The sequence below is a fragment of the Ciona intestinalis genome, unplaced genomic scaffold (genome assembly GCF_000224145.3).
Source record: "Ciona intestinalis unplaced genomic scaffold, KH HT000049.2, whole genome shotgun sequence".
Lineage (NCBI taxonomy): Eukaryota > Metazoa > Chordata > Ascidiacea > Phlebobranchia > Cionidae > Ciona > Ciona intestinalis.
This window is the reverse complement of record NW_004190371.2, coordinates 195,123-206,049: the sequence shown is the minus strand read 5'-3', so window position 1 is coordinate 206,049 and position 10,927 is coordinate 195,123. Positions and strand designations below refer to the sequence as shown.

The following is a 10,927-nucleotide window of genomic DNA, read 5'->3' as shown; positions in this document are numbered from 1 at the left end:
TGGTTTGATGTAGCTTTGTTGGGATTCTTATATTCAATACTTTCAGTTCAATCTGACTGACAAGATTAAACAAACAGCTCAACAGAGTCAACACAAAATGATGTATTGCATAGAACTAGAATTAAACGCAATCAGTTCAGAGTGTGGAGGAAATTTAATTTGGGTAAATTATTATAATTGCGAACACGATGTTGGGTACGTTATTTTATAATTAAAGATCAGATTCCAAGAATAAGATACTCATCACATAGAAGAAAGCAAACACCAACAACACCTAGTGGTTAAAACAATCCAGTTACGTCCAACGTGTCTGGGTCAATATCGATATCAACGAAGCAGGGTCTCGTCGGTAACCCCGGCATTGTGCTCATAGTGCCCACTAGTGGGAAGAGGAAACCTGCTCCCGCGCTTGCCCGGATGTCTCGGATCGGAAGAACGAATCCTCGTGGAGATCCTTTTAGCTCGGGTTTATGGGAGAGCGAGAGATGTGTCTTAGCCATGCATATCGGGAGGTGGCTGAAACCCTGGTTATGTTGGTTGTTGTTAAGATTATTACAAAAGTTTTGAATGAACTTAACCTAATTATTCTCGCGTGGCAGGGTAACGATAATTGTTAGAAAACAGTGTTCTGTTTCATACACCTCGTCTTTTTACCACATATATGAAATTTTGTAGGTAATTGTTTTTGTTTTATATTCATCACGGAATTTGTTTGTTGGTCACAAACATTCCATGCACGTTATTGACATTACAACGGACATTTAATTATTCAACCATCACACAATATTCACCTGTTTAGTGTAAAGTTCAACTTTAGCTTGAGCTTCAGGCAGCAACTCAATTCCATCAGCTCCGTAGATTTTCTTGGCAATTGTTTCAATCTTCTCATATATTCCCATTTCAAGAGGATATAAAAACTTGAAGTCACTTTGTGCTTCTGTTGCCTGGACAACAGACTTTGCAAGATCAACGGCTCCAACACCACCATGCGACCTAAATGAATATTGAATGTTAAATAATGTTAATACAATTTTTCAATGTCTGTTGGGAACCCAAAAACAAAACAAAAGAAAGAAGTGTGACATGGTCCAAGGCTTGATGCTACCACCATTGGGAGTGTGTGGTCTTGGGCAAGACACTTTACGACAACTGCTTAAACCCATTGGACACTAATTTGTTAGACATAAAAAAAATTATCCAGACATAAAATAACAAAACATATGTGTAACTCGTATGCGGAAACAAGGTGTACAAAATATTACCCTGTATTGTGAATTAATCTCTAAGGATGTCCCACCATGCGTGATAGGGTAGTGAAATATATTCATTCATGCAAAATATTAAACTTGATCCTTACCAATGTGATGCACAAACAGCATCAATTGCTCCACTTTCCCGTGCGAGTCTTAACGTGGTTTCCACCTCAGCATCTGTGTCTGTTGCGAACCTGTTCAGCGCAAATACAACAGGCACGCCAAAATATCCGGCATTTTCTATTTGTTTGCGGGGATTTGAAAAACCAGCTTCTAATAATTCTAGGTGTTCCTTGGTGTACAAAATTTAGAAATTTAGGAAACAGAATAATTAGTATTTGAAGTTTGTAACATATTATGAAGATATGCCAGCCAGAAATATTTACTGTAGGTAAAACATTGGTCGTACTGTAACTTGTAAATTTAAAGTAAGTTGAATCAAGTAGTATATTGATAATTAATATTGTATGTCATAAAACCCAATCACTATTAGCAAATATTTGTTTTAATTCATATCACCAAAGTTATGTGCCATAGAATGTATTCGCTATTGAAAAAATCTCCAGAGTTTTAACTGTAAATGCCCAATGTTGGCAAATTTTGATGATTGGCTTCTAGTATTTGCAATTAAATTTACTTTAAAATAAAGTAAGTTTCTCTTACAAGACCAAAAATAACAAAATAATTTTCTTTAAGTTAATATGTTCTACTAATTAAATTGAACCTATATTACAGTGTATATATATAAAGTGTGCCATTTTATTCACCTCAGAGTATTCCCTTGCCAGTGGTTTCCCAGCCACAACAGTAGGACCTCCTCCGTGCATTTTGATCGCACGAATCGTGGCCACCAACACAACAGCATGAGGACGCAGACCAGATCTTCGACATTTAATGTTGAAAAACTTTTCCATTCCAATGTCCGCACCAAATCCTGCTTCAGTTACCACGTAACCATCTGGACCTATTGATAAAAATAAGTTAAGAATATTTTATGTACATCGCTTGACTCCATTTTATTTCCTTTGTTATTTCAGTTTTTTAGCAGCACATCTGGTTTAAATCATAGTGTATTGCTGTTTTTCCAACGTTTCGTTAGCCATCTGGCAAAACTTCATTAGGGAATTACATTTTTTGCCAGATGAGCCGTTAAAAGATTGTTTTTATTATGCCTGGTAGCAGAAATAACAGAATATTCATTTTATATAGTTATGTGCGTATAGTCTGCTATGCTGTGACAGTGTGTCGTATTATTAAACATAAACTACCCATAAAAGCTAAAAAATCTGATAAAAACGGTCCAATACAAATTAACACAATTTCTTTATTTTCCAAACCCCCTAAATTAAATAAACTAACAAACCAAGTTAAATTGAAACCCTTTAACCTCACCAGCTAACTTAAGAGCAATTTTATCGGCAAGTATGGATGAGTTCCCGTGTGCGATGTTCGCAAATGGACCAGCGTGCACGAATACAGGGGTTCCCTCCAACGTTTGCATCAGGTTGGGTTGAATTGCATCTCGCATTAACACGGTCAACGCACCTAAAGATTGTAAGAAATTGGCTGATTTAGTTTTTACCACTATAGTAATAATATGAAAACCTTAATGTATTTTTCCACATATGCCAACAAAGGTAGCACAATCAACCCCACTGCGCCATAGCAGTAAACTAAATATATTTTTAACAACTGTTGTTTTGTCCTATATCTTCTCTTTTCGTTTAAAATATTTTTAATTCTTTGCTACCTAATTGAAGAGACAAGTAGAGTTAATATTGTTAAATAATAAATACTGACCCGTTACTCCAATATCGTCAGCTGTCACTGGATCACCTGATCTACTCGTTGCTACCACCATGTGGCCAAGCCTTTCTCTCATATCCGATATACTGGTGGTTAGTGCGAGGACTGCCATAACCTGGGATATACATCATATATGTATTGTTTATAAAACATGGTCATTCATTATGTATACCTTATGCATGTAACACAAAACACAAAGTTAGATTATAATTGACTCAATATAACTTGATACTTATTTATCCTTGTGTGGTGGTGAAAATAACAGTCATTATAACACGGTTGTTCTGCTTTGTGCACCTCGCTTTACCATGGAGCCACAGCAATTATTCGTATATAATTAAAATTAAAACTTTCAAGAATGAAATATGGCAGACTTGATTAGAGTCATCCAAATTATATTAAATTAAACCCCGATGGTCTATTCGAAAGACAGACACAATTTTTGAATAAAAATACTGTTTTTATTTATAGCATTTTCAATGAATTGCTATTTTTATATTATTTAACTTTTTATATAAAATATTGTACATTTTTGTATAAATTAAGGTTATACAAGCCAAATAATTTATACCAAATCATTAAACCCACCTCACTAGCCACTGTGATATCAAACTGAGCCGTTCGTTCTTTTCCTTTCTCAGTTGGTGATTGTCCGATGGTTATTTTCCTCAAGAATCGATCGTTTGTGTCCATCACCCGCTGCCATGTGATCAGGTCAGGGTCGATGTCGAGTCGCGAGAAACGGGTTCGATCCTCTGGGGTAAGTTGGTCCGGGTCACGCTCAGTGATTCCTAACTTCTCTAATCTTCGAATCTAAGGTTGAGGTTTGTTAATGTTTGGTTGGTATTGTGGTTTAGTGGTTTGGTGATTTCATTGTAACCGAAGAATGCCGAGCTCAATGCTCGATACTGGTAAGTAAATATGTTCTGGGTTAGACACTAAATGGTTATTGCTCAATCCTAGTGGTCACTGATGGGTTGTAGCACCCTGGGTGTCAGCGGAAATATACCAACTCTGGCATAAATCTCAGATCCCACGGCAAGCCACACAGTACCAAAAATGGTGGTACTTGGTGTTATTTTTAGATCTTCAATCATCTCTATAATATACAATACCTGAATTTTTGAAAATTCTCTGATCCCCTTTTTCTTGGGTACAAGACGTGAATAAAGAGCTTCATCCTTCTGTGTTGATTCATGGAATATACAAGCATCGACTGCTGCAGCTAGAAGGTTGTTTGCTGCTGTGATCGCATGAATGTCACCTGTCAATCAAATGAACGAATGAATGGCGGCTGTTTATTCTCGCCTGACAGGCCAACTTTAAAAGTTATAACGCAAGATTTTCAAGTATGTAACTTTTTGAAACCTTTTTTTGTTTTGCGGAAACTTTGGAAAACCATTGGTGGGCACTGGGTTGAACTAAATATTGTTAAGTGTTTTGCCCAGAACACATACACGCCATAGCAGCAGCATTGAGCTTTAGTCCTTTGGTTACAATGCAAACGTTATACCCACTTAGATACATTGTCAGTAAATTTTACAAAAAAAAGAAAATTTTAGCTTATTTCATATACAACCCTTAATGTGTATTAGCGAACCCACAAAGCTAAAACATCAAAGATATATGCTTTACCCTGTTTGACAGTTGATATACTTTAATTTAAATGGTAAGTTACAAGAAACTTTATCATAAAATTTATCTAAAATTAAACAATTTTGTTCCAAATATACATTCTTGTGTACCCTAACACAGAACGTTCATGTGTCCTGTATACAACTTGAAGTTCATGTTGTTTACCATGATAATATTATAATCTTGTGTCAGCTGAATCTGCAGTGAGGGCAGATTTAGCTGATAACGTGCAGTTAATATTTTACTTCAATATAATTCATCAACAAGTTATAGATATTGTAAGTCTGCAATCAGTATGTCTGCAATATGTCTGCTTTTGTTTATGGGGAAACATACCAAACACAACAAAATTAATGCAGTTAAAATTGCAGAACGTTTATAACACTGCATATTTTTTTATTTATCTTTTTAAAGTCGATAGCAAAGATCATGTTAATTAAAGAACGAAGAGAAGGGAATCAACAGCAAAACAACAGTCGTTAAAACACGCTATGGGTAAAAGGTGCGGGAAAGAGCGTCAGTTAAAGAGCGTGGCTGTTGAACCCAATTATTGGATGCCAAGAATAAAATCAAATCTACATATAAAAGCATAACTCTAAAACCCCCTAAAAGTAACAAATAACTTAAGAGCAGAAAAGTAACGTATAAAATAAGAAATCCATAACTCGGAGTTTCTGCAAGGATAAATAATAATGCCGCAAACTTTTGTTAAAACACCCACAATAAAAAATAACTGAGATGTTGTACAAACCAGTAAGATGTAGATTAAACTCATCCATTGGAATAACTTGTGAATATCCTCCACCTGCTGCTCCACCTTTTATTCCAAATGTTGGACCCTGTAAAAGGAAAATTAAATATTTAGTTTCATTAAATAAATAAAAACTTAACCCCCCTGGAAAAGTAGCAAGAAAATTTAAAATTATTGAGAAAGCAAAACAAATGATGTGATAAATTTCTGTTTTAAATTGCACAACCTTCCCAAGTGGCAACTATTGGGTTGTCTAAATTTAAATGAAAATACAAACGTATAACATTATAAAACCATATTGTTACTATTGCATTATAAACCCAATGGATAAGCCAATAATAAATAAACATCCTCATTAAAGATTTCATATTAAGTAACTTACCTGCGATGGTTGTCGAACACAAGCAAAAATATTTTTATTCAGTTGCGAACCCAACGCTTGTGCAAGGCCAATAGTGGTCGTGCTCTTGCCCTCCCCTAGTGGTGTGGGTGTTATACCTGTGAACATAAGGCATAAACATATTTTTAAAAAACACACTTTTTTATCTAACCTTTGGTTTTTAAAAATATTTCTTTAGATTATGAAAAAAACACATATATAATTAAAAAACAAATATATCTATATAAATATATATAACTAAAAAGACAAAAAAAAGTTATTATTCTCACCAGTGACCACAACATATTTTCCATTCTCCACGTCTTTCAATCGGTTTAAAACATCTAGTGAAACTTTTGCTTTTTTCTTCCCATACAAGTTAACCTCTTCATGCAAAAGACCAATCTCGGCAGCTAATACGTTGATGTCTTTGGGTTTCTGCTTTTTTGCTATTTCTATGTCACTTGGTACTGGGTCCAGAAGTTTAAGGGGGAGGTACCTAAATAGGGAAATGAAATAATAACACGATATCTATATGTCTGATATAGTGCCACACTGGTTAATGGCATAAGGTGGTGGTCCCTTATAAGTTGTCTAAGTTGTCAGTAATACATCAAAAGTTAAACAAAAAAGATAAAAAAAAACACCAACAAAGTTACCTACATTGTAATTTGTAACAGGGTGTATGAAAACAAGGTGTAGAAACAAAACACTTGTGTTATAATGACTTTCATTGTCAGCCATTCGGGAATGAATAAGTTACATTTATACGAAGAAAATGTACAACATAGAAATATGCCAAGAAACCCACTTTCCTTACCATTGCTAATTTAACAATCAAACCAGTTTGACCAGCAAACACATCATAATATATCTTAAAGTCACAGTAAACCATTGTTAAGTTACTTTCTTCTTACTTACTATTAAATAAAAATAATCCGAGCAGCAATATTATAATCAAACCTTATATTCCACGATGGTGAAAGTCGTTTATCTAAAACTTTCTGTGCTGCATGCACTGTGTTCCTCATCAGCATGGCTACTGTCATTGGACCCACACCTCCAGGCACGGGTGTGATCCATGATGCTACCTATACAATACATAAGTTGAAACATACATTACACAAGTTATTTGTGTAACTTTAGGGGCCTGATATGACATGTATCGATGTATGGAACCCCAACTTTTAAAACAGGGTTCACATAATATGTAATAGAATCACAGTTTTAGGTTTAAAACAGCTTTTACTCTGTTGTTAAGTATCTATACAAACAAGTAGAATAAAAATATAATGCATTCGCTTCATTAATCAATAAGGTTTCCTCTGTTTGACAACTGTGTGTAACTGCATGTCATCCCATTTTTCACAGAAAATGTGCCACATATAACACAAACGTATCTTCCATCTTAAGGAACGGTAGTGAGCAGACAATTCATAAATTCATCATACAAGCTTTTCTTACATTACTTGACTATTATTAAACTTTAACAACCAAAATATTCTACATTTAAGTAAAATTTTGGCATGAACAAACTGGGAAACTATTCCTAATTACCCAATATAACTTACCTTCTTCAACCTATGCATCATATATTATACTAGCAGCAAACACAATGATTGTGCCTCAAAACCACAACACCACACTACTAAGAATTAATCTCACTAACACAGGTCAATCCTGTTTCCTGTTTATCCTTCACAATGTGTTTACAATTTTTATCTCATTATAATTTGACTAACACAGTTGCACTGTTAAACAAAACAAACAAAGTAACATGAAACTTCCTATGCACAACATAGCCATACTAAGCATGAATATGCTAATATTTCTACAACGCAAGTTAACATAACACAACAATATACTAAGCCACCAAAACCCCACAAACCTTAGATACTTCACTATAACAAACATCCCCAACCAATGCTTGCCCACTTTTCTTGGTTGAATCAGGAATTGGGTTAATTCCACAATCGACCACAATAGCTCCGTGCTTGACCCACTCTCCCTTCACCATCTACAAGGAGATGATTCAAGCAATTCAATACTTTGAGTCAAAATAATTTGTTCACAGTTGAATAAATAAATGTATGTAGCATATTTATCCTTACATGGCATATAGAAATAAATATAAGTAATTTAATACATTAGGTCAAAATATTTTGTTCACAACTGAAAAAACGAATGAATGAAACTTGATTGCCTAAGCAGCGTGGCAATAACATTCGTTATAATGCCTAAACACAATTAAAAAAGGCTATTTGAAAAAACTAAGGTTTGGTACAAATAAATGTATATTTTATATCCTTGCACGCTGTGTTATTGCCTCTGTGTTTTGCTTCATAAATATTTTAGCTACCTGAGTAAAATCGTATAAATATAAAGATAGACACTGTAGTTGTAAAAGGTGGCAACACTCTAAGTTAGGTATATAGAATGAGAAGTTTACATGAAGTAAAATTATTGGAAATTAAAAGCATGGGACAATTGGTAATGCATGTTGCCGAGTATTTAATATTGAATGAATGAATAAATAAAGTATTATAAAATAAAAGAAGAGCATTGGCGAACCAACTAACATTTCAGGAAACTTCATTTTGTATGTTTCAGCCTATTTAAATAAATCAAACAGCTTTTAAGCAACAAAACAAGTAACTAAATATATATTCACCTGCGGTTGGCGAATGGCCACCACCAAAATATCAGCCGTTGAAACAATTTCTTGTAAATTCTCGGTTTTTGAATGACACATTGTGACGGTAGCGTTGTTCCACTTGAGTAATTCGCTTATGGGAGATCCAACGATTCTGCTTCGACCAATCACAACAGCTCGCTTGCCAGAAATCTAACGGGTCATCAAACTGTTTTAAATAACTGTTTTCTCATTCATGAAACTTATTTCTTTTTAGTCACAAATTTTTTTTATATTTTTTCTATTTATGCATTCAAATCAGCATAGTATATTGTACTATTTAACATGAACAAAACCACACCTGTACTCCTGTATGCTTGATAAGCTCCAAACATCCCAGAGGAGTGCATGGAACAAATGTATCATCACCAATTATTCCTTTGCTTAATTTCCCTGCATTAAAATGATGCAGACCATCCACATCCTTATCTGGATGTATTGAGTTCATTGCAGTATCCTCATCTATGGGAAAGTCACTCTCTACTGGTAGTTGAAGGATTATTCCATGCACACCTGAAAATAAACACGGATACTTACCAAATTATTGAATTTGTGTGATATACCATTTATTAATACAATGCTGCAAGGGCATGTAAACTGAATTTTCTGTTGGTAAATTTGCAATGTAAATTTTCGATATATTTGTGCAATTTAATTGCTAGAATGTAAAATAACAAAGTAGCCTTTGGCTTTGCCCTCAATTTATTTATTTATCATCAAAACAAACTTCATGTACACTAAAGTAAACAAGAGATCTATGAGATTTATAAATATTACAAACAGCCATTTTTTACAGCAATTACTTTAACTTGTTTGTTACCAGTTAAAAATCTTAAAATATTTCCCAATTAAAAATGCAATACCACTTATGTACCCAAGGATACCAGGTTCAATGTTCTACCCTGATATCGATGTACAGAACACCACCCACCACTGTCATAGTTCAACTTCTCAATTTTTTCCACAAGTTCTGCTTCAGTTGTAGATCGTGGAAGTTTGAAATGATTTGCCGCGATTCCGATTTCTTTGGCAGCTTTTATTTTCATCCGGATGTAAACGTTTGAATCCTCCCTTGCTCCAACCTGATGATGAATGCACGAGAAGATTAATCACATTCTACATTGAAAATTTATATTTTTTGCTTAGAAGATTTTTTAAATGTCTTTAAGTCTGTGACCTTGTGATGATAAAATTGTTTTAAATGAATTTTCGTATATATTTTCTGGGGACTTGCAAATTTATCTTTCAATTTACTGTACTTGTATGCCGTTTAGGAAACTCCCAAATTAATGATTGTTTTGTAAAAAAAAATTTTGGGTTAAATGTATAAAAACCTCAAATGATTTTAGTAAATATGATTTTTATTACGTGAACCAACAATGGAATATAAAATAATAGCACTTTAAATCGTATTATTATATATGCACAGTTTGAGATCAGCACCTGCACAATTGCCAAACCAGGTTGAAATCCATCCAGTTTTTCACCCATTTCAGAAACATTTCTTGCCAAATCTGTCCTGATTTTTGCAGACAATTTTTTGCCATCTAATATTTGTGCCATTCTAATATAATTGATTGAATATCCTGTAAATGCAACAGAAAAAACTTAAAAAAAAAAACATCTTTAAGCTGTTTTTGAAACAATGTTTATTGCACTACCATACCAAAAATGCAATTTCCTGTTTAATTATACGCATTCTAGTTTGGCAGGGCTACAAGAACATAATTACATCTTGCATACGAAGTCAAAAACCTCTTAGATTTGCTGACAAAGCAATTCATTCGTTTTGTGTCAACAATTCATTGAGGGGAAATTCCCAAATTTAAAACTTTGTTAGGCACGTGGATATTTGATAGTTTGTCGTGTATTTAGAGTTTAGACTGTACTGTACAATTATGCTGTTTAAACCTACCCGATGGCTATTTGTGCTGCCTTTAAACGTGTTAATTTGCGTACCTTGCACACAAGATAAGTATAGCATTTTATGATTGAACAATTTACCACTTTGCCCACAAAACCACAAAACACACATTTTTTTACCTACTCCAACGTGTGATTCATATATTGCATTTAAAATGGTGCCAAAGTAAAACAAAATAAGCCAACAAAAGTCGGTGTATTAATAGGTATGTAGCGGCCCGTCGAAATAGCACGTCTGGTATATATCATCTAAAATACCGACGTATCAAATTGGGCAATTTGTGTTTACTTACACCAACGCTCGATATTGATTTGTTCTGAAACGTTCTGGTTGTTTGCACGAAGTCCATGTGCAAACGAGATTCGCGGTTCGACGATTAATTTGATTGACGAATCAAATGTCTCATCGCTATCCGCTTTGTTTTCGTCGCCGTTTTGTAAATTGTTATTGGTATGATTTTATTGTTTTACATTTAAGGTAAAATCAA

At 34.1% G+C, this 10,927-nt stretch overlaps 1 protein-coding gene across 1 annotated transcript; it reads right to left on the bottom strand.

The window, feature by feature from the left end:
- Positions 1 to 87: 87 nt before the first annotated feature.
- LOC100185664 (C-1-tetrahydrofolate synthase, cytoplasmic-like) lies at positions 88 to 10,123 on the bottom strand. Its single transcript, XM_026838014.1, has 17 exons — positions 9,960 to 10,123; positions 9,448 to 9,598; positions 8,818 to 9,029; positions 8,496 to 8,669; positions 7,713 to 7,841; positions 6,788 to 6,915; positions 6,115 to 6,323; positions 5,828 to 5,943; positions 5,446 to 5,533; positions 4,175 to 4,323; positions 3,648 to 3,872; positions 3,054 to 3,174; positions 2,646 to 2,798; positions 2,021 to 2,217; positions 1,358 to 1,545; positions 792 to 993; positions 88 to 524 (listed from the first exon to the last, which is right to left on the bottom strand). Exons 1-17 carry the CDS (start codon positions 10,077 to 10,079, stop codon positions 282 to 284), a joined length of 2,805 nt encoding a protein of 934 aa, XP_026693815.1. The 5' UTR covers positions 10,080 to 10,123; the 3' UTR covers positions 88 to 281.
- Between the last annotated feature and the right edge of the window lie 804 nt (positions 10,124 to 10,927).